Here is a 27675-nt window from a genome sequence, read left to right as displayed (position 1 = left end):
ATGTTCTTATTGTAAAGCAATACACTCGTTCTTGTAAGTATAAAAGGAGCATAAATCCAAATATACCTGCATTGAAAATGTTAAAATAAAAAGGCTTTTGATCAAAAAAATATTTTCCAATGAAAAAATGTAGATATAAGGAGTATAAAAGCCAATGGCAGAAAGTATGTAATAAGCTGTAGTGAATATGATCAAGTTGTTCTTTGTGGTTTTTTCTATTTTGCTTGGATAACAATGTTTTTTCTATTTCTTAATCCTCTTTCAAGCATCTCTGTAAAACAGTTACCATTTCTCATGAATATGATTCTATTTTTATATTAATACGTAGACATTCCTCCTATCCCTTTCTCTCACTCTCGTCCTTTTTCTCCTCTCTCTATCACCACTAGCATCTCTCTCCAAAATCTACTTTCACTGCATTTAGTATTTAAGAGTGTAAAATAATCAAATAAAGACAGGTTTTCTCATATGCAAAATGATTGTATAAACTGATTTATGAGGATTATCTCATGTGTACATATGTTGTGGAAGTGGACATTCAGTTGAAAAAAAACCAAACTGAATTTTAAAAGGAACAAAATTTTGTGCAAAGAGAATTTACTCGTATTTACGAATACAAAAACAAGACAGACTGACTGACTAACGGACTGATAAAAAAAGTGCCTCCGCGGCTTAAATGACTTCAAATTACTTAAATACGGAATCATGATACATTTAATTCATATATTGTGGAAAATCTTGAAGACAATATTTGATGTATATTTTATACATTATCAGTAGCACGCTGCTCTTATCACGTGCCTATAAAGATTATAACCTTATTTTGGAAATGGGTACTCAAATTAAATGATGCATTGAAGAGTGTTGAGGCAAAACTATGGTTTGAAATATTGTAACCATATGCTTTGATTTCTAAAACCTTCATTCTTGTGTTAAAAATACAAAGTTCGTAATCCACTTACCATCGGTACATTCTATAGAAAGTGAAGCTGCATGCCGCACCATATTCATGCACGTTCGACCTCGAAAATGTGGATCGTTCCTCGGCACAGTAATTGGAAAACAAGCAAATCTATCCATGGGCCTGAGACAAAGTCAAGATTTATTAAGATGTTATGTAAATTGAAAATACCCTATATATAGCGTGTGTGGAATGAACATGAACCTACTTACCAATCGGAGCAGCAATCGGTGATTGATTTGTTTTTATAATCTGTAAAGAAAAAAATATACCCACACTCCTTAAGGTTTGGAATAGTGGCTTTCGGGGAATATTTAATTTTACTCATAATGGATAATTAAAATATGTTAGAAGGACAATATAGATCAGAATAGACATTTTTGTTATTGATACATTGATGTAAGACTTAATAAGCTTCTCTTACCAGAATTTTACTGAAAATATTTCTTAATGGCCGATATTTGTACTAAATTTTAGCTCACCTGAACCGAAGGTTCAAGTAAGCTTTTCGTTGTCCGTTGTTTGTCTGTAAACTTTTCACATTTTTTGACTTTGATTTTAAAGATATTTATAACAGCTTGTTGTATTTAACAAGTAACATTCATATATTTATATGTATTCAATTCAGTAATAATAGTTAAATTACTATCAATTACATGTGTATAACTAGATCTGAATATCAAAATTTAGATACTTATTAAGTGTTATATCTCTACAATTAACTAATTATTAATTATATATATATATATATATATATATATATATATATATATATATATATATATATATATATATATCCGAATTTTTGGGCTTTAATACCGAGAAAATCGGAAGAGTACTGTCTTTTGTTTTATATATTTTAAACATAATTGGTATTTGAAAATTACCAATTTGTTTACTTTTTTTTTAATTAAGCTTCGCAAATTAATTATCAACGAAAATTACATTCACGCTAAATCACGGGAGGCTCTTCAGTCTATGTTTCCACAATATGACATTTGCATGAATATGACATACTCAGAAACGATATTACAAGTACGTGTAAATTTTCATTGAAACTCAAACTCAGTGCATTTAATATGAGAATGTCAGCATAGTGTGTAAATACGAAGCGAGTAAAAAAACGTTGGTGAAGAAGTGTTGAATTCTTCATTAAAATGAAATAAGTTTTTAGATGAAAATTTGACTGTTATTTTCAATGCAGCCTCATTAATTTTCTCCAAAATCGTTTCGGAGCGATTCTACATTTTTTTGCTACATAACGGGTAAAGGACTGTTCCGACACACAGTTAGAATATTCTAACTAAGCTGAGTGTAATGAAATTAATATCATTATTGTAGTCTTAAAGCTTGGTGATGATAAACATACGCTATGTCTGTTGTCAAATCGTATTGAATTTATTCAATAAAATATGTTTAAATTAAATTCTTATTACCTAGCAAAGATGGAGTTGAAATTACGTCATGATCGATAAACTGTCCAAAGTGGGTCAGGAAGGTGGAATGCTCGAGGCTGTTTGGCGTGGGTCCGGACAGGACGGCATTGCTGACCACACGGGCACTAGGGAGTGGCCATTGTCGATAAATAGAACGGAAACGGGGCGTTTCAATGGCTGTAAGTATACATATACAACTAGGTTACGCTAAGCCACGAGTCAATGGGCCTGTAAAACTAGAAAGAGCATTTACTATAAAAAAACTATAAAAACGATTAATTGTGTCAGAAAGTATGTATTTCAGTAGGCAAAAAATTGTCAATACATGCTGAATAATTATAACATCTTATTTATGGTAACATGCAACATACTTGCAACATGTATATTAGTTGCATCTCAGCATATCTATCTCGCATTTCAAACATAAAAAGGTTGTTCGTTATAATATTCATATCGCATGCCATCATACTTAAGTTGCATGTCAACATATTTATTTTTGATATGAAAATACTCATTTTACATATCAGCGTTTATTAGTTGCATTTCGACATATATACATTTAAACTTGCATGTTGGAAGTCACATTCAGTTACATATAATTTCTGATTATTTACCAACAATTTGTATTTGATTGTATTTTTCTTGCATGTCAACATAAATATGTTGCATGTTGATCTACTTATCTAGCATGTTTATGTAAGACATGTACCGTAGTCTGTTCCAAGTTATTGTTCCTGTTACATTTTGACTATTATTAATGAAAACACACACACCTTTGAAGCAGTAACAATTGAAATCGAAAAAAGAGAAAATGCATAAATTATCTTCATTGGCACATAATCATTTTTCATTCTATAAAAATTTTCAGGAACGACAACAGAGTTCTTACAGAGATGTATAATTAGAATTATCATGTCGTTTGCAATGCCGGTAGATTTTTATTTTTGGTTGTGAATTAAAATCTGGAGTGGAAATGTGGGTGCTTTAAAACAGAAAATATAGAATTTTTTTTAATCTAATGGAGGAACGCAACATACATCCGGTAATTTTCGTGACGATCTAATTTTCGCTTTTTTCGTGAATTCTTTCAAAATCGCAAAATATTGAATTCGCAGAAATTATATCCTATATTATTTCTTTACGAAAATTTTAAAATTGCAAAAAAATAACTGACGCATATTTAAAATGCTGCATATTTTCCCATTTTTGCAAGTTTTGTGACAGGCGGAAAAAACCTGGACATACGGTAGTTAAGACACACAAACATTTATAATTATTGAAACATTAGGCAAAGAGTGGCAGAAGCAGAGACTTGTGACAGAGTATCTGTTGGCTGCCAGGATATTAAATCCGATAATGTTTTTCACAAAATTTAATGAATCATATTATGTTGGGAAATACTAATGTAAACCGATATGATATACATATAATGAAAACTAGATACGATCTCGTTACGAGTAACGAGTAGGTATTCCGTTCAAGTTTTAAACGATACGATATGAATATCAATGAAATTTCAGAATTCACCCAACCAATCCCTTTCAGACAATGTATAAAATTGTCAATATCCTTTAAAATGCTTAACAAAGTGTTGCTTTTTCACATACAGCACATTAAAGATTTAAGATATTAGTCCCCTAAAATCACTAATAACGTCATCAATGGAATGGGTGTGGCAATGAGTTTTACAAACTGATATTGTTACGATCAACAACTTTGTTTCTATAATGCAATACAAAATCTTTATCGTTTTAAGGTATGTGTAAAAGACTTTACGAGTATCTTAGCCCCTAATTTCAGGGGCCAGCCCTGTTTTCTTTTTCGTTAGAAACGGAAGACCGTAATTAAAAGCATTTCTACTAGATTTCGTGAATGTCTTAAAACTTTTACCATGTACAACAGTTTTTTATTCATTGTGTCCATTATATAGATTTATGGCTGTATTTGTACAAGTTCTGCGTGTACAGATGATACAATGGCAATGCAAGTTATTGACACAGATACTTGGTGCTAGTTTATTTGTGTTGTAGTTGGTTGAAATTTTTAATGGGGATGTGCGGCCGTCTTTTACACTTTAGCAGAATAATGTAAAGAGTTCTTAAACTGGCTTGTTTCTGTCCAAAACTTGTTTGTTGTCAAAAGATACAAAAGCAATAAATATGACGTTCAACATGTTGTTTTTCTGCAAATAACGCACACAAGGGCAGAACAATGCATTTTTAAATCACTTAGAACTGCGCAGCACCAGACTTGAATTTAAGATTTAAAAATTTGAAAAAATATGAAAGGAGGTCTTTTTTGGTCCCTACCCTACTTCTAAAAAGAATATGACTTATTTTAGACTAATAGAACTAAAACAAAACAATTGGAACTGGGAGGAGATGTCTGTCACATTTAGCCTAACTTGTTTTGAATTGACATTTATTTTTGACGATGTGCCTCCATAGACACGGGGGTTCTAAGTATAACCTGGTATTTTCTTGTACTAAAATAGATCCCATGCCTACTGATAAAAATAGGGTACGAAATTTTGAGACAAAGTTTTTACATTAATGTGCAAAATTCAACCTTTTTCTCAACAAATGGTTGTAGAGAGGACACCAATAAAAGGTATGTGTGGCGTATTTGGAGTAAAATTTTTGACATGAGTTTGAGTAAAAGTATATATCATGTTTCTTATAATAAAACGTTTCACAAACTCTAGGCCCGTAAACCATGTTCTTTCTTTAGTTATTTGTCTCTAAACTTTGCTACACGTCTAATGAATACTTATGTGATCCGCCTTTTATAACGCCACTGCGCATGAGTGCGGGAAAACTAGTATCAAAAACACGATGGAAGAACAGTTTGTTTACAAATTAGAATCACGTTTTTATGATACTCGAAGCATTATTATTCAGTTATTAATGAATGTAAAACGATTTAAATGGCTAGTTATGTCTAATAAACCCGAAACACGATTTTAGCATCAACGACACGGTAAAAATAGTGAATACCCCTCTCCCTGAGGGATGAATGAACTGAGAGTGTTTATTTATTCTTCATTCAAAAATTCTTCTAAACGAAAAACCTGACTAACAAAATCCCTACAACTTCATGATAAAATCTTAAGTTTAACTAGAACTTTTTTTGTCTTCAACAAAAAGTAAGGGCTTTTCGACATCCCCTTTCCCTTTTTTTATTGTAACTGTCAGGTAAATTCGTACTATCTTTTTTTTATTTAAAAATTCTTCACCGCCTTGGTATAATCAGTTGCCTATTAGAAATATAAACTTATAAATAATGAAATGTCAAAAAAAGTTACTTCAGAACTTAAAAAGTAAATTTACTTTTAATTTCCAAAAAATCATAAAAAAGTAAGTATTCCTTTCTCAAATAGAAAACGTGGTATGCCTAGAGTATTAATGTTCTACGTTCATTGAGCAAAGCGAGATAACTCTTTCTAAATCACTTTTTCAACTTTTAAAAGTTGCAATATTCACGCCCTTAAAACTCCTATAACAAGTCAAAAAATGGTCCTACGGACCATAATTTTAAAATTGTACTCTTTACTCAGAACTTAAAACCGAAAAGATTTTAAAAATCGGATGAAAAATAAAAAAGATACAGCTAAAGGGTTGTTTTCAGCTTTGACCCCTCTAGATCCCTTATCTTTCAAAATTTTTATCCCAAAACATTTTCCGGTCTGCAAATTAGGTCTCTCAATATAAATATAAAATATGAAAATATTTACTTGAAAACTGTTTGAGAAAACGAAGCACGCGTGAATTCAGTTTAACATTAAAACACCCATAGACAATTTTTATCAATTTATAAAACCGGAAGTTCTCAACGGTTTCAAACGCAACTTTAAATATATAATAATTATGACAGTTTTAACATTTTTCATTCCTCATTTATAAAATTTGGTGGTTATTTCAATTTTTAGTTTTTTCATCCCCCCTTTTTCATAGTTTGAAGTCTAATATCTCAAAAACAGCAAGAGATAGAACAAGAGGCCCAGGGGCCACATCGCTCACCTGAGCAACAATTGCCTTAATTCTGATCGAATTAGCATTACAGTATCATAATATCTTGGCAACTAAGTACAGTAGATCTTGCTAAAAAAAAATTGAAAATCTGCCAATTTTTATCCACCTCCTCTTTTTGGTAAATACCAAGCCCCTTTTGTTGTTGTACCTGTAAGAAGATTTTTCTCTATTCCTATAAACAACCCCCCCCCCCCCCATTTCGTGGCCCCACTTTTCTCTAGGGAATCATGGTTTCATCAAACTTAAATCTGCATAACCAGTGCTTTCACAGTAAGTACTGAGTTTTGGACCGAAAACTTTCCCAGAATATTTTTAAAAATTTCTCTATATATTCCTATGTAAAAATTTAAACCGCCATCACGGCCCCACCCAAAAACGATAAGATATTTAAAAAAAATGTTTACACTAACAGTTTTGTACAGCTTGACAAGATACATCTTATTCTAAAATTTGATTGCTCCAACTCAAAAAGTAAGTAAGATATTGCGGTTTTTTTTATTTTTAGTAATATCCTTGTAAAAACCGGAAGTCACGGAACCGGAAGTCCAAAACCTTACATACGCGTGTCATCAACAATTGCTCTTAGAAAGTTGCATATTTGTTTCAATATTCTTTTCCGTTTTTAAAAATCACTGACACAAATCCTGTCAAGAATAATAATAAAAACTAGAACTGTTTTTGTCTTCAACAAAAAGTAAGGGCTTTTCGACAGCCCCTTTTAGCCCTTATTCATTTAAATGTTAAAAAAAATAATCTCTAATTTATTTCCAAATGTTCTTAACGCCTTGGTAGATAGGAACTTATGAGTAGTGCAATGTGAAAAGAAAGATAACTCCAGAACTTTACAGGTAGCTTCACTTCTAATTTCCAGAAGAATATTTTCAAAAAATCATATTAAAGTAAGTATTGATTTCATTCCCCGGACACCAAATTTGGTGTGCCTACAGTATTTATATATGCTCTATATTCTCACAGCAAAGCGAGATAACTCTTTCTAATGCTTTTTTTGAAATTTAAACAAGTTGTGATCTTTAGGCCCTTCGAACCCCTATTAGGGATCAAAAAGTGGTCCCTCGGACCATAATTTTAAGATTGTACTCTTTATTCTAAGCAATAAACTGAAAAGATTTTTAAAATCGGATGAAAGGTAAAACAGATACAGCTAAAGGGCTGGCCCCTGCAGATCCCTAATTTTTTCATATTGTGTACCCAAAACCTTTTCCGGTCTGCGCATCGTGTGTGTTATTATACTAGTGAAATATTGTAATGTTTACTTGAAAACTTTTTGAAAAACGTGGAATGCGTGATTTCAATTTAACATTGAAACTCCCTTAGACGATTTTCATCAACTCATAAAACCGGAAGTACTCGATATTTTTTGTTGAGACTTAGAGCGTATGTTAACTACTCATACGTTAACGATATCAAAGCGTCAACTTTAATTTCTAAGGTCATTTGAATTTTTTTTTCTTTTTTCATCCCCCCTTTTCTCAAGTTTGAGGTCTAATATCTCAAAAACGATAAGAAATAGAAAAATGTTTACACTAACAGTTTTGTACAGCTTAACAAGATACATCTTATTCTAAAATATGATTGCTCTAACTCAAAAAGTAAGTAAGATATTGCGTTTCATTTCATTTTTAGTAATATCCTTAAGCATGTAAAAACCGGAAGTAACGGAACCGGAAGTCCAAAACCTTACATACGCGTGTCATCAACAATAGCTGTAAGAAAGTTGCATAATTGTTTTAATATTCTTTTCCGTTTTTAAAAAATCGCTGACACAAATCCTGTCGAAAATAATAATAAAAAAAAGACGAAAACAATTGGTCTTTTCGACCGAAAGTCGAAAAGCCCTAAAAAGACGTAAACAATAGGTCTTTTCGACCGAAAGTCGAAAAACCCTAATAATAAAACAGAACGAAAACAATAGGTCTTTTCGACCGAAAGTCGAAAAGCCCTAATTCGGCTTTAATTCCTTTTCCATAAATCTACATGGTCTCTGATGACAATCTTCCCTTTGTTCCCATCCTTGTCAGTCTGTCTCTTTTTTTTCTTTGCCAAATATGTCAAATTTAACGATATATCTATCCTTTTTGTCGTCGCCATTGTTGTTGTGATAGACTAAGCGTGGTATCACGTGACCGATTTAAGGCGAGGTTTATTCAAAAACTTTTAATGTTGTATTTATTGTGGACAATAATCATAAAAATTATCTATTAATTTCTATATTTTTTTAACCCAATTGATATAAACTGCGTTATTTATTGTGAAGATCTATTCTTAGCATGAAAAAATACGCCACATATACATTTAAGGTGGCTCTATACACCACTTTTTGATGACGCAGTACGCAAAAAAGTAAATCTGGAAACATGCATTTCCGGTACTGGCTGATTTAAACTGAGGTGACTTGTATGGGAACCGCTATTTTGAAAAATTTGTTAAATGGATAGATTTAATTTGATAATTGGAAAATTCATTACATACAAGTAATCAATGTGGTATGTGACACCTTCACGTTGTGTGGTATTATTTATCGAAATAAACAATAAAATCAAGTATAAATTTTTAAAGAGTTTCTTTAGCATCTTCGATATGTTACACCGTAGCGCAGTGGGTTAGTGGGTTCACTACAAACCAGTAGGTCATGAGTTCGATTCCCGTTGAGAACAATAAATTTTTTAACTTTCCAAAAATTTCTAAAACGTATTTTTTGGTTGAATACCGTGAAAGAAAATTCTAAACAGGTGAAAATAATTCAATTATAATATACTTTAATGCACATTAATATCGACACCTAACGGAGATGAGAGGGTTGCTTTGAATTTCTCTCAGGTTGGGATACATATAAATCCTATTAGCCTAGTCAATGTTCTCCTTTATTTATTTGACTTAAGTTTTGCATTAAAGCGAATATATTCACTTATACAGGGCAAAGTCTATAATGAAATATGTATGTATTTATCATTCCAACATTATATTTAGGAAATTTTCTTCAACTCAGAAATGAAAAGTCCCCAAGGTGTTTAGGCCTTGGGACTTAGGAACGATAACCCTTACATGAGGAACTTTCATACCAAATAAAATTTAAGATATTTTTTGTGTTTATTTGCAATGGTTTTCATTCAATTTTTTTATGTCACATTTATTAAAATACATTTTCTTATAACATCAAGCAACTTTTTCAGATGATTTGTCAACAGAGTAAGAAAATATGAAAAAATATGTTTTGGGGAAATACTAAAAAAAATTGCAATAATAACATCTTTGAATGTTAAGAAGTGTTATATTTTTTTTTATGTGTCCGAAGGAAATATCCATCATATGACAAAATAATTTCTCTCAATTTGTTGATAGCTGTCTTTTTAAAAAATATTTTACAAAAACACGAAAAAACATTAAAAAATTCTTTAAAAATACCTATAGTATCCCTATCGTCATTTTAATATTTGATAAGCATATGTTTTGTGGTCTTCTATTGAAAATTGGAATAAACTGTGGGTGTATAGAGCCACCTTAACCTCTCTGTTACATTTTCTAATTTTTAAATTTTCAAAAAAAGTCTGCAGCTGCGCAGTTCTACAGCTGTCCTTAGTAATTGAATAAGCGTTGTTCTGTTCTTAAATGTATAATATGCATACAAAACAACATATAGAACCTCATATTTATTGCTTTTTTTTTTTTATATCTGTAGACAACAGCTTTGGTCAGGTTTATGCAGAAACGATCTAGTTCAAGAACTGTTTACATTTTTATTCTCAAATGTACAAGTAGGCCGCATATCCACCTTAACCTGCTATTTATGAACTAACAACAAATGAAATTAGAAATGAAACCTTATATAAGTTTTTTTGTTCCAATCTATTAATACGAAAATGCTCCAGATACGGTTCTTCAAATATTGTTTGGGAAATGCAACTAACTTTTCGATTAATGCTCATACCAATGATTTTGACACATCAAGTTCAAATGAATTACCTAAAATAGACGCTTAATCTTAAGCACAGTGGAATAAGATTCGACTTAACAAGACATTTAGATAGGGAGTCATAGACCAGCAAGTACCAATTTGAGCTTGCGCTTAACATAGTCTTAAAACTTACTGTCATCGTAGGCATTCGGGAGGATCCTGGACTGGGGAGTAAAGGATTTGCCGAGAAGAGTATTGTACAGATTGTTGCAGGAACCGTCCGCCGTTCTGTAGGGATACACAGGATTACATCTCGGAGGATGCAAACAAAATGGTTCTGCGGTCTCTTTGAAGGTCCTTCTGGTCCTTGGATTAGTCGTCACTAACTGAATCCGTCCAAGTTCACTCCTGGGGACTTCCTGTCTAATGTTTCGAATCCCTTGAAGTCTGCAATTATTAAAAGACTGTCATTGAAGCAGAATATCAACTGTTTTGCTTTTTTTTAATAACACAAACATTTTTGTAAAATGAAAGTTTCATACAAAGATAATTTTGTGTGACATAGAAAACACTGTTACTCTTTCAGAAACGTTTTTATGGTTTTATCAATTGGACAGTTGAGGCCTATGTCTACCACTGCTTTATGGTATTTATCATTCACAAGCTATAGATCTAGAAGTACAAGACAAACACAGATAAGAAAAGATGTAATGCAAATTTATATGATCTTTTTACTTTTTATCAGGATTGTTGTAACAAGAACTATAATGAACAAGAAGAGTCAAATAACAATGTATTTTCTCTTGATGAACTTAATATGTTATCTGATATTAATCTTAATAATGACATTAACCAACCAATAACTTGTGAAGAAATATTTATGGGTATCAATATGTTGAAAAATAACAAAGCTTGTGGTGATGATAGAATTTTTAATGAATATATCAAAAGTACCCAAGATTGTATGTTGAATTTATATACTGTATTGTTTAACAAAATATTTGATTCTGGTGTTATACCCACACAGTGGGTTAGTGGTAACATTATACCTGTTTATAAGAATAAAGGGGATAGTACAGAACCCCAAAATTATAGACCAATTACACTTCTGAGCTGTCTTGGAAAATTATTCACTGCTATCATTAATGAAAGGTTAAACAAATAAGCTGACAATGTTCAACTCATTTTAGAGAACCAGGCAGGTTTTCGTAGAGGTCATAGTACAATAGATCATATTTTTTCATTGTATTCTCTTATCGAACTCTTCAAATTGCATAAGATGAAATTATACTGTGCGTTTATAGATTTTGAGAAAGCATTTGACTCTGTTTGGCACATTGGTTTATGGAACAAGGTATTATCAAACAATATTGATGGAAAATGTTTTAAAATTATTACTAATATGTACAAAGGTATTAAGTCAAAAGTTCTGGTTAATGGATTAAGTTCGGAATTTTTTGAATGTACAGTTGGAGTTCGACAAGGGGAAAATTTATCGCCTTTTTTATTTTCACTATATTTAAATGATCTTGAGGAGTATCTTTTATACAAACAATGTCAGAGGTTTGTCACACTTGTCTGATAACATTAAGAAAGATCTTAATCTTTATTTAAACCTTTTTGTCTTATTGTATGCAGATGATACCATCTTATTGTCAGAAAATCCAGAAGATTTTCAACACTTACTCAATGTTTTTTCTAGATATTGTAAAGAGTGGCGTCTTAAGGTTAACAGTAAAAAAACTAAAGTTGTAATATTTGGTAGAGGTAAACAAACCAACTGTTTTACTTTTGAAGGTTCCCAATTAGAAATTGTTAACAACTTTAAATACCTGGGTGTTACTTTTTTTAAAAGCAACTCTTTTAATCTTAATGTTAAAGAACTGTTTGATAAAGCTACTAAAGCAATGTATGGTGTTATTGGGAAGTGCAGAACCCATAATCTAACAATTGATTGTAAAGTAGATATGTTCGATAAAATTATCAAACCAATATTATTATATGGATGCGAAGTTTGGGGTTTTCATAACATTTATCTCCTTGAAAAATTACATTAAAAATTTTGTAAACATATATTGAACTTGAGAACCTCAACTCCAAACTTTATGGTATATGGGGAACTTGGAAGATACCCCTTAACAATTAATGTTAAAGTTAGAATGATTTCCTTCTGGGGTAAATTAGTCAATTTCCAGAACTCAAAATTGTCAGCAAAACTTTTTAATGTATTGATGAATTTTAATAACCCATGGTGCGAAGCCATTAAGAAAACTTTAAATCAATGTGGATTGACTTATATATGGTATCAAAACACAATAAACATACCCCGGTTAAAATCTAAAGTATACAATATTTTATTAGACCAATTTAAGCAATCATGGTATAGTGAGGTACATAATTCTCCAAAAGGTTTAAATCATAGGATTTTTAAAAAGTCACTGGATTTTGAAAAGTATTTATTGACTTTGCCAACACAATTATGTAAGAAATATTGTAACTTTAGAACTGGTAATGCTAAATTACCTATTGAGATAGGTAGATGGTTTAATATTCCTAGAGAAAACAGAATTTGTAAACTATGTACCTGCAATGAAATTGGGGAGGAATTTCACTACCTTTTCAAATGTACTGATGTATATATATCCAATTCAAGGGTTAGATGTTGACCAAAATATTTCATAACAAATCCAAATGTTGTAAAATTTGAAAACTTTTTAATGTCATAAACATAAACCAACTTACCAATATTTGTAAACTATTAGATACTATATTTGAGAGAGTTAGCTCTCTTGGTTAAATTATATCTGTTATCCCTTCATCATGCCTGTACCATTGATTTTCATTTATTATATATATTGTAGTTTGTACATACTGTACATATGTATTTTCTCTACACTGTAAATTCAGTTATGAGAATAAAGTTCATTGTCATTGTCAAAGAGAACATATTTGTAGGGAGATAACAAAAACAATACGCTATGTAAGTCAATTAACCTCTAATTATATTCGCTTCAGAACGGTATAGTGGTATTATTTAATGTTATTCTTAAAAAGATGCTATCACAAATAATTTACAATCGATAGCTTCCCATATAAAAACATCTATTGCATGCTCATAGAAAAACTACAAAGGATACACCTTTTCAACCACAAAAACCCCCCAAAGAAGCCATTAGGCATTCACGGTCACCTGAGTACCATAGCCCATACACAAACTTGTCGAGGAGTCACGTATATGCATTTAATTATTTAGTTTTATTATGTAGTTGAAAAATTATAATATTGTAATGGTGACCACCTCCCTGCCTGAAATCTTTCAAAAAAGACTATGAAACCTATAATATTTTAAATCATAAAAGAGTGCATGTCCTTTAATTGAAAAGGTGCAAGACTCTGATAGAAAATAATTTTCCCATATCTGTCAATTTTCAAGATAGGTTTTATGTGTGTATGTTTTCATAGAAAAACTAAAACAAGGTGGCTACTATAGATGTTTTGTTTAAAACAACCTCCCATCCCCCATCCCCAGGGGCACACAGAAACTCTACCTGTGGGCATTTAAACAAAAAAAGTATAAAAAGTTATTTAGTGTTACTCACTTATCCTGTTCCAGCAATACACTACCTGGCATTTATACAAAAATCATTTTACATCTACTGGTTATTGGTGATTTTGTATAGCCAATAATTACTTTACTATTAACAAATCTACTGTATTTGTTTATCTAAAAACATCAAAAAGTGTTTTTGTTTCAAATGTTCAAAATACTTGCATTACTCTTTTGATCATACTTCTTAATTACATTATATTCAATGATTAATTACTTAATATGAACAAGCAAAGGAATATAGCTCCATTATAAAGAAGCAAGGGGAGATGACTCCATTAACTCCCCCTGAACTCTTTGCAAATGGTTTCACAATATCTTAACTTTGATAGACAGCTTCATTCTTTCTCTTTGATAAATATGTGAATTTACTAAACTCTTTCATTGAAATTACTAAGCAGAATAAAATAATAAGACAAATATATTCCCCCATCAGTCGTGGTGCCCCATGTGCCCCGGGAGTGGTAGAGCCATGAACTTCACAATTTACAATCTTCTTACAATAGAGATACTTCACACTAAAAATAATGCACGACGCACGACGACGCACGAGAACAGATAACAATAGGTCAGCTCAGTTAATCAGGTGACCTAAAACACGAAACACGCGGCTAAGGAGGATTGATGGTCAACATTAAAAATTAGATGTTTTAAATAATAAATTGTAAATAATGAAACCATGAAAATAGAATTTGACCAAAATCGTGACAATTGCCCCTTTAAAACTAACCTTGACGCAATTTCCATGGTGGCCACTGCCCCCGCTCTTGCATTGGTTTCTAAACGTTGGTTCATTTCCGGATCATTGTTCTGAGAAAACCGGTTCAAGGCGTTAACAGCATTTGATCCCCTTGGTCTTTCAGAGGGCGGTGAGACTATTCCACGTGCACCATCTAAATTTAAAAAAAATTCACGATACGATCTCCTTACAATCACTAGCTAAAATCAATAACTGTGAAATAAAGTATCATACTAATGACAGTATGGATAAATTAGATTGAACGAAAAAATATAATTTGCATTTATATGTATGTACCAGATTTGAGTTCTATAAGTAGACTGTGTATGAATTAAGACATTCATTTCTTTACTCACCCATTGGAAAAGCAGCAAAGTTACGACGAGAACCTTCTCCCGGTGGCATTCTATTTTCCCTGCCCCTGCTAAACGCCGAGGTTACCGCATCCCGGACCACTGATTCTAAGGTCTGGCCTTGCGCATGCAGTCCCAAAATGGAGGCAGCGAATATCAACACGGAAATTATCGGTCTCTTATACATATCTGAAAAAAACTTTAACTTAATTCGGTTTACTATGTATCTTCATTATTACACATGTATGTATTGTAAATTAAGGTACTTCACTGCACCTAGATTCAAACTTGTTAAGACACTACGTCACAAGTTGGTGCTTACAATGTTTTGTTAAATTGTTTGTATCAATCAATTTGGTAGGAACATCGTCATAGCTCAGTGGTTCAAGTACCGGGCTTGTGAACTGCATTTCGAATCCACTTGGGGCTTTTGTTTACATTAACTGAATTAAATGTTTGAAAATATAACTTTTCATCCAAACTTGCACATTTTTCCGCCTATTTGACTTGCATACTTCTTAACCATTTATGCTTTCCATCATAATCAAGTATTTTCTGCTGATTTAAAACACTATTTCAAGGTGTAGTGAGTCACCTTAATAAAGTTTTGAGTAGTTGTTCAAGTTGAGGAATGTCTTGTAAAAATTATTTAAGTTACTTTGAGAGGATTTTGGAGAACTTATCGGAATAAAGATGGTGAGTGTATTTATAAAAACAGTCGTCCCCTTCTGCTACATGGACTTCAAACTTTTTGATCAGTCGATCTTAGGCAATAAAAAAGAGGAGAAGGATTCCAGAACTCATCTCTAAATCAACTTTTTTATTTTGCAATGTTACGTTCACAATGTGTAAGACCTGAACAGTGCAAACCCATTGTAAATCAAAACCGTGATTTTATTTTCCCTTCATAAAATTTTCTCAGATTTCCTATATCCTTTATTAAACTCTTCGTCCAGCATTTGATAATGAACGGAAGTAACAATTTATTTGATTTGATTTGTCTGTAATCAAGAGAGGGGTTCTCTCTATGTGTTTTTATTTCTTCTTAAGGTAGTTCTTGATAAATCAGATAAATTAAACAATTTATATTGATCTAAATTATGACTATGAGAAACTATGAGAGTGACAAATCAAGCCGAATTCACGAGACTGCATGTATTCATTAAGTAATTTTTTTCTTTGCACTTGAAAAGAGATATCTACCTTTTATGAAAATTAGGGTAAAATATTTCTAAGAAAAAACTTACACTTAAAAGATTAATTTAAAAGCATACTTTTTCTATTAACTTTAGGGTTCACACCATGAGACGATAAATTGGTTTTTAGTTTTAAAAAAGAAGAAACAATTTCAATAACAAATATTTTTTTTCATGTGATAAACCATTCAAAATTATTCTAAATTCTTATCAATTAAGAACACAATCTATGATATAGATATACATGTAAGATATGAAATGTGCTATACGTGGTCTACCATAACAATTTATGCTGAATATGGATTTTTTTTTCTTCTTCTTAAGTTTGTAGTTGTTGTTTTGTTATATTGTTTTCTTTTATCTTTATTTACCAGTGAATGCTTCCAAATTGAGATTGATCATGGAACTTGTGACATTAAGTTAAAACTTGATTTAAATTACATTGCCTTGTCTAAGCTAGGGCATTTTTATTCTCAAAAAATCCAAATTTAAAAGATATTTACGTCTCTGTTCTGGCAAAAAGTAAAGTCTCAGCTACACGACAATTGTAATGAAAATCTAAAACGAAAATGTGTTTGGTATTTTGACTATTCACAAACCAGAATAGAGCCAAGGTGAATATACTATGACTGGTTACGCTGAAAATAGTTAAAGGATATTCTCTTATATGTTTGCAGAGATACTAAAATATGTTAATTGGGCTTGCAACAGACCTGCTCCTTGATATTCATAATTAAAATTGCTTAGTTTTTTTTTTTTTCTTGTTTTTTTTTCTCTCAATATTTTAAGGTTTGATATCGTTAACAGTTTCTGTCATTTACTCCCATTCTGTGTAAAAGCATTTAATATTAACGATTTAGCTTTTATTTTATTTTAGCGGAGCATTGCGACGTGCCGTAGAGTTGTTTGACTTTTTTTTTTTAACATTGAATAACGAATTTATATCACAGTTTAAACGGGAAAATCTTACCGGATATCTAAACAATATGAAAAGATTGAATGGGGACTTTCAAAAAGTGCTTGATTTAGGTAATTAAACAAACATTGGTTTGTTTAGAATTTCATCCCCCCCCCTCCCCCCACCAAAAAAAAATTAAAATTATACAAATTCGCATTAAAAAAAATTCAGTGATGTATTTAAGACATTAAGGTATTGAGATATTTGAAAGATAGGGATCACTCGTTGGAGCTAACGGTAGTAAAATTTTTACAAACTGTACATAGTTGGCGAAGTTTCTAAAAAATTACTTCAAATAAATAATGCAATAATTCGCTTACCTGAATAAAAATGTTTTTAAATATTTTGTTATCTTATCTGATATATATATATATATATACTACATCGCAACGCGTCATCTTACTGAAGTATTGAAAATTTTATCTAAAAAATTTTTAATGGGATTTTCCAAACAGTTTAATGAATGCAGCAGTACTATATTCTTGGAAAATTTTATTTTGATAGGAGGGGAATTCAAATTTTAGATCATCTCTGTTAATTTAGTGATTACAGATGCTATTCATTTGTGATTGATTAGTGTATGGTTAGGTTTGATTTCAAATGTACTTTGTTTTATTGATGTCGCGCGAATCCAGATGGGCGTATCAAGAGCTAGTCGAGCATGCATGCAATTTGGTGTATATCATTTTTTTTCTGCAAAGGTTTCAAATCAATGTTATTTTTTTATTTTCATGTATTGCTCCAAATTATCAACAGTATATCTGTAAATGGTCCGACTGTCCTAACTGCTTTGTTTATTAATTTATTGTTTGTTTATTATTATTTTTTTATTAAAGTATATATTTATTGCAGTTTAATCAACATTATATAATTGTAAAGCATGGATATGATATAAGTGTCGTTACGTCTTTAGTAAGCCCTTCACACAAATTAAGATTATTGAGAATCTACATTTTTGTAAAGGAGGAATGACATAATATGCCACAATAAGATACAAAACGTGTACATGGTTTTGATAAATTTTAACCCTTTCTGCTATATATGATTTTCAAATATTAACATTCGCAAACGAAATTTAAAAAATGCTAGTTATGACCCAGTATTTTTGAATTCAAGTCCAAAGGAAATAAATGCATTAATTTAGTTTGTGACGATACTTCAAGAACATGAAATCCCAAATAACAGTATTTTCAAAGCTCTGTATGGAAATCCCGTTTGGAACAGGGGAGGGGGTTCCAGATCCATTAAAAATTCCTTAATAAATTAAATTGTATAGTAGAAAACACATTTGATTGAAATTTCACGCCGCTGTTATAAATCTACTTTTAAGGCGTTTGTATGATATATGGTGAACAATCGTTCCTAACTAAATTTGAATATTGTTTACCACACATCATCTAATAAATCATAATCTATGGAGGCATATATCTACTGCAGAAAATGACAATCGAAATATCAACATAAATAAGTATCATCTACAATGTAGCATGTTGTATTTCACATGAATACGATATTTGGAATAATTTTAACATTTGTTACTCACTAAATATGCCTACAGCTATTGTCTTGCATCTATAGACAAGTTGAAATCCAAGTTAGGGGCCTATTTCTAATGGTCAACCAAAATTTGAGTGTCAGTAGTTGGGTTTTATATATATATATATACAAAGCTCAGGCCATGTTTTTGTTTACATTTTGAAAACTTCAGGTTTAGATCTAAACTGAATGTGACAAAAGCTGAGATTTTCTTTTTTGTTCAAAACAAATGAGCAGATAGAAAAATCAGCTTGAATAAGAACTTTTACTGGTAAATTGACCCAATAAAAACATAAACGTTGCACGCGCCTTGTTTACATAGCAAAGAATTGTGAGCTCTGTATTTTTGCATATAAATCTTCGACTGATACTCAAAATTTGGTTGATCATTAGATATCCATAGATAAGGCATTGTAAATAATAAAAATAGAAAAATAAATTTTGACCACAACCGTAACCATGCCCTTTAAATAAGCTGCTTAATGAAGAACATTTCAATTAACCGTAGTTAGTGTGCGTAGTATGTACAAAACTGTTAACATTTATGAAATAGGAGTTTAATAGAAGCATCATGACTTGTACAGTTGCGCAAAAGAGACATACATATTCATGCATTTGTGTGAAAAGACGGTCATTTCTGACAGGATCCAGGAACAAAAAGTATCCGATACATTTCAATGAAATTTTTTTTTCGCAAATTAAAAATTGTTTTTAAATTCCGTTTGTTATTTATTTTCCCCAAATTTTTTCATTTCATTATCTATTGTAAATTATCAAATGCAAGAAGAAGTATAAATTGTTTTCACAACGTTCAAACAATCAGTCACTAAAAAAAGGTATCCATCATGGGACCAATTAACTTCTGTTTCACGTGAAGGACTTTATTTGAATACTTTCCAAAAAGAAAATCCAACGAAATGGAAGCATAAACATGATATGTCAATAGGTAGATTAACTAATACGGTTAATATATGATATGTAAATTTTTAAAAAGTGTGCTCAATATAAATCATCTCAATTAATGACTTAAACTGTGGAAAGATCATATGAAGATAATTAGCTGAAAACTTCTAAATCAGCAAAAATATAAAGATATTAAGCAAATTATCAGTTGGAAATTTTAATTAAAATTGTATACAGAAAGAATTTGAAATAAAACTAATGTCGCTTATTTGACTTTGATTTTTCCTCCTTCACACACGTACACTATCCAAACATTTGTCGATTAAGGAAAAAACTTTACCTCGTCGTTTGACATTATGTTGCTTTGTAAAGTATCTTGTGTTGTTTTAGTGCGTGACTTTTGATTTTACATGTCTTTTTATTAACGTTTCTGCAAATAATTACGCGTTTGTAATTTGAAAGAATATTCACATATTTTATTTGTTTACGTGCTTCTCGCATGCACTTTTTGTGCGACGCTTGTTCATGTTGTCTGTGCATCGTTTGGAAGGATCTCAAAATTATAGCCTCTTTCTGCATCAGCATTAAAAAACCAGAATGCCATGTCCCCTTACTCCTTTTTTCTACTTTAAAACAGTAGCTCTAGCTGTGTCAAACGGCAATGTGACATAGGCCTGTCTATTTCATTGTCAGTCACTCAGCCATGGCCCTTTGAAATCAACAAGATTTGTCTGGCGTTGAGCTAAGATTGACAGTCCACGGCCTGGTTAAAAAGGTTCTATACAAAAGGACGTGACATAAACTTATATGAAAATATCGTATATTATTCTGTGTGTTTTGATTTGCTCATCACAACATTACAGCTACTGCTATTTTTGTCATATTTTACATTCATATTAAATATCATGCTCATATGATCAGCGATAACTCTCAAGTTCGTTTACTCTGAATTACTTTTATTGGGTGAAGTTAATATGTGGTCCCTGGGTAATCTGAAATTCTCTCAAGACGGTCCTCGTGCAAAATAACGACACACCGCCTCCTCAGGTTAAGCAGTAGAGCGAATGAAGTCAATGGTTATTGTACATATTATATTTATCTTAGGCAGCTATTGGATGACCGAATAGAAATGATTAACGTACACGTTAACAGCGCTTTGTTGCACTTTACTACAGGGCTACTGTACCATACTGGTACGGTACGTGAATCTATCTCAATTCATTTTGCTCAACAAAAAATCCGATCAACAATTATTAGCATGAAACTCATTAAAACAAAGAATTTGAACAAATACAAAACCAAGATTTATTAATGTATAAAATACGATGTGGTATGGAGTGACAAAGAAGTGGAGACGCAATCACAGAATACTTCAGGTATAATGATTCCACTTCAGTTCCTTTGCCAGAAGGCTCGTTGAAATGACTGAGGCTGCAGCCTGTTGGTCCTGCGTGTAGGGCTATTTCTGTTGTCATTTGTGGACAATTTAAGGATGTTTTCTACCACGTCTTTCGGATTGGGGATTTTGAACCCAGCGTTAGGCGCCCTTCTTGTCTGGGATGACGAACTTCCTGAAACTCGTCGGAACGAGGCCGCAGCCAATCTGCTGACTCTGGCTTCCCGCCGGGATCCTCTTAACGACACAAGCTGGTCAATAAAAGGTTTGAAGTTGTATCCTATAGGACTTCCTCTCAGGATCTGGCGACAAGGACGTGGCTCATTTCTACAAGATATAAAATGTGTATAAAACTAATTTTCAGTTAGATTTACACGCAACGAATCTGGAAAGTGATATCAAACAAAGTTAACGTCTTCGTAACATTAATTCCATATAACGTGGACTACACGATTAACTCTTTTTCATACTACGACAAAATTGTTATCCTGTACAATTTTTTTAAAATGATGACATTACATGGAATTGCATGCGTTAACTATATCCCACTTACCTGTAAACTTCTAATCATCAGAGTATCCTCCTTCATGAAGTCAGCCCTTACAAATGCACCTGTCTGTTATTGTCTCTAACTTATAACTAGTATTATTGTCTTTACTTATCCACATACCAGTAAACATTTCCAGCTTAGCACAGATAATCTCACTCTTACACTTACCTGTCAACATCTTCAGCTTATCATAGATAATCTCATTCTTACACTTACCTGTCAACATTTCCAGCTTATCATAGATAATTTCACTCTTACACTTACCTGTGAACATTTCAGCTTATCACGGATAACCACACTCCTTAACTTACCTGTCAACATTTACAGTTTATCACGGATAATCTCACTCTTTCATTTACCTGTCAACATTTACAGCATATCACAGATAATCTCACTCTTACACTTACCTGTAAACATTTCCAGCTTTGCACAGATAATCTCACTCTTACACTTACCTTTCAACATTTCCAGCTTAGCACAGATAATCTCACTCTTACTTTTACCTGTAAACATTTCCAGATTTGCACAGATAATCTCATTCTTACACTTACCTGTGAACATTTCCAGCTTAGCACAGATAATCTCACTCTTACACTTACCTGTAAACATTTCCAGCTTAGCACAGATAATCTCACTCTTACACTACCTGTATACATTTCCAGCTTAGCACAGATAATCTCACTCTTACACTTACCTGTCAACATTTACAGTTTATCACGGATAATCTCACTCTTACACTTATCTGTAAACATTTCCAGCATATCACAGATAATCTCACTCTTACACTACCTGTAAACATTTACAGCTTAGCACAGATAATCTCACTCTGATACTTACCTGTAAACATTTCTGCTTAGCACAGATAATCTCACTCTTACCTGTAAACATGTCCAGCTTATCACAGATAATCTCCCTTTTAAACTTACCTGTAATTATCTTGATGTTCCATCAGTCTTGGCTGATAATTCAGGGAGCCTTTGTCGTCTTTAAGCACGGAACATAATATTTTGGAGTGAGTTATCTGTTTGAGTTGAGCAAGTTGTGCTTTAAAAAAAAGAAAATGTTATCATCTAAAATATTTTATTAAATAGTCTTATACACTGTATGATTCACTTTAATAGCATTCATATTAATGTATTGATCATAAACCGCTATAATAATAATAAACTTCATATTCTTACGTCCGGTGAAAGCAGTGAGTGGATTTTCGTGGTCGTTGTTTTCGTACCAGAACCTATCTCCATGTTTGTACAGAGAGAACTGGTAGGCCAACAGACAGGAGAAGGTGGGGCCCAGGATTCCTCCCCGGACGGGGGTCTCCGACATTCCACCGGCAAAAAGGTCAATGTCGTCTGTGGATCTATTAAAGCAAAGAAAGAACAATTAATACTGTGTAAATTGACGCGAACATCTGCTAATATAAAACACATTACCAAAAAAAACCATATAAGGGAAATCACTCTAAGTGAATTGTTGATAGAAAGGGTTTGTTACCTGTACACACGCGCTAGTTTGGCAGCGTTGGTTATGGAATGGTCCACTAGTCCACCGAATCTGTTACTGAAGTGGGCGGCCGGTCTCAGTCCACAGAACTCTCTGTAGCGGTTGTACGCCGGAAGTCCGTGCTCCCGCCCCCGCTGGATGTTCAGAGCCCCGAGGTCAAAGGACGCGGTTTCCGCGGGGAATGGACCAGCTGGTCCCTCGAACAGTTTATTTCTGAGTCCCTCCACAAAGGCATGATCACCCCGAGATTTCCCATTCTTTGCCATCCAACGAGCCATGTGCTCGAATCCGTGCGGTGGTGAGAACATGAGGTTTGGATCCTCGAAATGATCCTTAAGATTGAATTGTTGGACACGCCCTCGCCCGTCATCGTGCCCGACTTCATTTCTGACCATCGTGTGTCCCATACGTAACACGGCGGCTCCGAACGCATTGAAGGTTCTGGGGTCCACACTAGGGTTGTAATAATTGCTATGACCAGAGAAACGTGTCCGCAAATTGAATACACGCATGAATCTGTAGTTTAAGACTGCAGGTAAAAATTCTCTATAGGTCACGTGTTGCAGTTCTGCGACCACAATTCTCTTGGCTTCCTGGAATAGAGTCTCATCGTCTGTTATATTAGTTGCTGTACGTAAGGCGTCTGCTATCAGATTGTGACGTCGTAACCACGCGATATGTACAACTGTGAGGGTTGGGGTTTCGCTTTGTCTGTGGTCACCTTGTTAAGAAAATTGAAAATCAGTTTGTTAAAATTGAACGTTATTCTTAATTCAAAAATGTGTTTGGCATATAATGAGAATGGAGACTAATCTTACCGGCTATAAAGCAATGGAAGGGCGTGGAGATTCCCGCCGGACACGTGGAGCGAGGGAGGAGGCCTTGGATTCTGTCGCTCTCTAACAGCCGACCGCCGTCTGAATGAAAAAAACATGTTCAATGATATGTCGAAAATATTCATCGCCAATAAAACATTAGAATGCAGTACTTTAATTAAGGGTAAATGAGCCCTTTTCTATAGGAATATAAGCCACGAGGCGGCCATACTTCGTACACGGAGCAGTAGTTCCCTCTCCCTGTTGAATCCGTACAGCGCCGTGCCGTCAATGAAGGACGACCTCTGGTTCTGCTGCTCACGGACACCTGTCAAACATCCAACGTGTACAGCAATTGCATTAACGACCGTTACTGACATTTTTAGACTCTATCAATATCTTTTAGAAGGAAACTTTTTTAAAAAAAATTCATAAATACATTCTAAGTTTAAAGCTAACATATAAAATGCTTTTCGTTTCTAAATGATATCTCGCTGAAAACCGTTTTTTTTTTTTTCATTTTTAATGCAGATCTGATGGGTAATTTGATGACCATACAGCCTTCCTTACATACAAGAGCTTACCGCTGTTACAGTCCAGCGGCACGGCCGCCGCGTGACGGACCATGTTCATACAGGACTTTCCGGAAAATTCGGAGTCACCGTCGGGGACATTGATTGGGAAACAGGCGTACTTATTTCTGTTGCAAAAAAGAATTTTTTGAGAATGTTAAGATATGTAATATATACACGTATTAAAAATACAATTTTTGATTTAAAAAAGCATGGTCAAAAACCCTTAACATCTCGAAATATGTCACGTTTTTTTTTCTCATAAAATAAGTGTATTACAATTTAGACCATCACTAGCAGTGGACGCATATAGTACAAATGAAGTACTGATATTGGTTGAAGACATCATTCATCTGGTCATTATTACTTGAAGCTTTCAGTGTAATTGAAAATAAGTACTTTATTTATATTGTTTATGACTAAGAATGTCACTTGAAAACTACTAACTCAAATACTTACACGTTCGGAGAGCAACAGTCGAACACGGGATTAGGCGGGTCACCCTCTGAGAGAAATAAGTATACACAGTATGCTTACAATTTACGTTTATAGCAATGACAATCTTGCATTTCAAAAAGCTTGAAGAATGCATAGAAAACGATGAACTATCTTTAGGGTAAATAAGGCTACTGAAGGGTGAAATACAATGTAACCGACCTGTCATGGAAGGAGTGGAGATGACGTCATGATCGATGAACTGCCCGAAGTGGGTGAGGAATGTCGTGAAGGTGGAACTGACCGGGTTGGACCCGGACAGGATGAGGTTACTGACCATGCGGGCGCTAGGGAGGGGATCCCCGTTACTGTCCTTCGTCCTGGGGAGGTCGATTGCTGGAAACGACAGTCAATGAGTAAAACGGTTTGTTCTGAATAAACTATTTTTAATATTTTTTTTAATTACCATTAATAAGAATTTTTCCCCCGACATTCTGAATTTTTTTTCTAAAAAATTGGTCTCTCAGAGAGAAGAATTCACCGACTTGATCTACAAGATTGCGGACAAGGGAAATAACTCGGAAGAAAAACACATTTTACAAGAACTATCTTTTGGTGTTTCCATAGTGAATGTGCTTTTTTTAATGAATTCTTAAGATTTGAATTGAACTTTTGACTGCAGTCAGACTTACAGTTATCGTAGGCGTTGGGTAGAATACGGGACTGAGGAGTAAACGCTTTGCCGAGGATGGGATTGAACAAGTTGTTGCAGGAACCGTCCGCCGTTCTGTAGGGATCCTGGGGATTGCAGACCGGAATCTCATAACACACAGGCGACATGGCGCGCTGAAAGCTTTGTGAGATCACGGGATCGGAGACCACCATGTGAGCCGCATCGTCGCGCCCTCGTGCCTTGGCAAGCACTGGCCGACTGGAAAAAGATTTTGTCAAGAATTAAAGAGCTATGATTACGAGAGAGAGAGAGAGAGAGAGAGAGAGAGAGAGAGAGAGAGAGAGAGAGAGAGAGAGAGAGAGAGAGAGAGAGAGAGGACTGCTCAAAAGTGCGTGAAACAGCCTTTTTATAAAGAGTATTTCTTAACAGAAAAATGTCCTTCTTACTGCATTATAAGAAAACTTACGTATTCAAATATTGGCATTGCCCTTGCGAGACAGATAAGCATCTTCTTTTAACAAGAAATGCGAAACAAACCTTCTAGCGATTTTCTGCGCAGCCTGTGAGGCCATCCGGGATCTTGAATCCAGCATCATGTTCATTTCCGGTGCGTTGTTCTGCGAGAACCTATTGAGAGCGTTGATTGCCATGGCTCCCCGGTTGATATAATGGTATTTTTTCTTTTCCTTTACCTCTATAGCCAAGAAAAAATGTGTTTATTCAATATAATAATGAACAGACGTACTAATTATGGACCCAGAATGCTTTTAATTCGGAGATAAAAAGCCATCTATCGTTAGTTTTTTTAGTTTTTTAATTGCAAAGAAACTAGGAAGATAGATAAATATTCTAAAGACAAAAACATGCCTTCCAACCAGCAAACTAGTCATTTTCTTCACACTGAGACCAAATAATATGTTAAAATAGGATTCACTGGAGTTTATTGAACACAGAGGAGGTGGCCTTGACCTACCTGCTGGTATAAGAGCTTTGCGCATGTTCCTGGGCATCTTGAAGCTGGACTCCACGGCTTCCCTTACCACAGCCTCCAGCGACTGACCACGGGCCGTGGAGAGCAGCGGCACTAACAGACAGACCAGCAGCGGGGTCCTCATAGTGACTACACACACTGAAGGTTAAAGGTCAAAACAAACTGAAGGTTAAAGGTAAAAAAAAAACCTGAAGGTTAAAGGTAAAAACAATATGTTTTAAAGAAAAAACAAACACATCATACAATATTTGAATTTTCCTATAAAAGTGTGTGTAAGAATTATCTTTGTCCCGAATAAGGCCAAAAAAAATCGAAATTTTACTTGACACCGGTACAGTACATGTAGTACTCTCTTGTATTTGTATATTGGGCATATTTATCTTTCTTTTTTTTAAATCACATCTTTAGATTTTTATACTCATTTCATTATGTTGACGGACTGCACTTCCTGCTTTCTTTTTCAACAACATGAATCAATGAAAAAGTTGGATTCACAAGTTAATACCATGCACAAATACATGTAAAACCACGTGGATACGACCCTTAAATATGAATTTATTACTTCGTAGATAGTTACATTTATCTAACTCCTATTGAATGGTTACTTTAAGAGATCCTCGTTTTGTTTTGTTTTGTTTTGTATTTTTAATTTTTTTTTTATTTAAGATATTATTGATGTTTGTGCACAACAGTCAGAACTTTCGTATCTATGTTTTGTAAACACTGGTCCGCAACATCAAAGTGATGAAGCTACGGGAAAATGTGTACCAGAGAAAAGTCATCGATTCCTGTTAATCTTTTTTTTTAAAGATCCCCAACATACATGAAGAGGTAACAGGTTTCTTTGAACCGAAAATTAAGTGAACTGGATATTGTGTGAAGGTTAAAGACGACCTCGGTCTGTGTGTGATTTTTAACATTAATATATCGAAAAGATGAAATTGAGAGGAAAGGTAACTATACATTGCAACCAGAAAGATATATCCGAAAGATTAATATATTTCAATTTACAATCTCTGTCCTGAATATTCTTGATCAAATCGTCATTCATAAATATAATGTGTATGTAGTAAAGTTAGCGGGTCACGTGATCATGTAAATGGCTTG

At 33.3% G+C, this 27675-nt stretch overlaps 2 protein-coding genes across 2 annotated transcripts in view; both read right to left on the bottom strand.

The window, feature by feature from the left end:
- The window catches only part of LOC105324729 (peroxidase-like protein), a 29997-nt gene extending 14764 nt beyond the window's left edge, over positions 1-15233 (bottom strand). The window contains exons 1-6 of the mRNA XM_066083680.1: positions 15044-15233; positions 14679-14841; positions 10535-10788; positions 2398-2574; positions 1174-1213; positions 963-1084 (exon numbers count right to left, since the gene is read on the bottom strand). Coding sequence (XP_065939752.1) covers positions 963-1084; positions 1174-1213; positions 2398-2574; positions 10535-10788; positions 14679-14841; positions 15044-15227 — 940 coding nt within the window. The 5' untranslated portion in view covers positions 15228-15233. The remainder of the gene's footprint in view (positions 1-962; positions 1085-1173; positions 1214-2397; positions 2575-10534; positions 10789-14678; positions 14842-15043) is intronic.
- A 5705-nt stretch (positions 15234-20938) lies between these two features.
- On the bottom strand, positions 20939-25760 carry LOC105341159 (peroxidase-like protein). Its single transcript, XM_011447520.4, has 10 exons — positions 25597-25760; positions 25127-25300; positions 24929-24974; positions 24482-24597; positions 24130-24225; positions 23901-23999; positions 23074-23803; positions 22761-22939; positions 22506-22623; positions 20939-21356 (listed from the first exon to the last, which is right to left on the bottom strand). The coding sequence occupies exons 1-10, from the start codon at positions 25742-25744 to the stop codon at positions 21026-21028; spliced, it is 2037 nt and encodes a 678-aa protein (XP_011445822.3). The 5' UTR covers positions 25745-25760; the 3' UTR covers positions 20939-21025.
- Positions 25761-27675: the final 1915 nt, after the last annotated feature.

The sequence above is a fragment of the Magallana gigas genome, chromosome 5, assembly GCF_963853765.1.
Source record: "Magallana gigas chromosome 5, xbMagGiga1.1, whole genome shotgun sequence".
Lineage (NCBI taxonomy): Eukaryota > Metazoa > Mollusca > Bivalvia > Ostreida > Ostreidae > Magallana > Magallana gigas.
Note: the sequence above shows the minus strand (reverse complement) of the source record. Positions and strands in the feature narration are given on the sequence as shown.

What these genes read in the sequence shown, in the direction of transcription:
- LOC105341159 (XM_011447520.4), bottom strand. Translation starts at nt 25,744, where the DNA reads ATGTCGCCTGTGTGTTATGAGATTCCGGTCTGCAATCCCCAGGATCCC. An exon ending in GACTGTTGCTCTCCGAACGT is followed by an intron (nt 24,598 to 24,928) that starts GTAAGTATTTGA and finishes TTTTTGCAACAG; the next exon opens with AAATAAGTACGCCTGTTTCC. An exon ending in GCCGCTGGACTGTAACAGCG is followed by an intron (nt 24,226 to 24,481) that starts GTAAGCTCTTGT and finishes GATGTTTGACAG; the next exon opens with GTGTCCGTGAGCAGCAGAAC.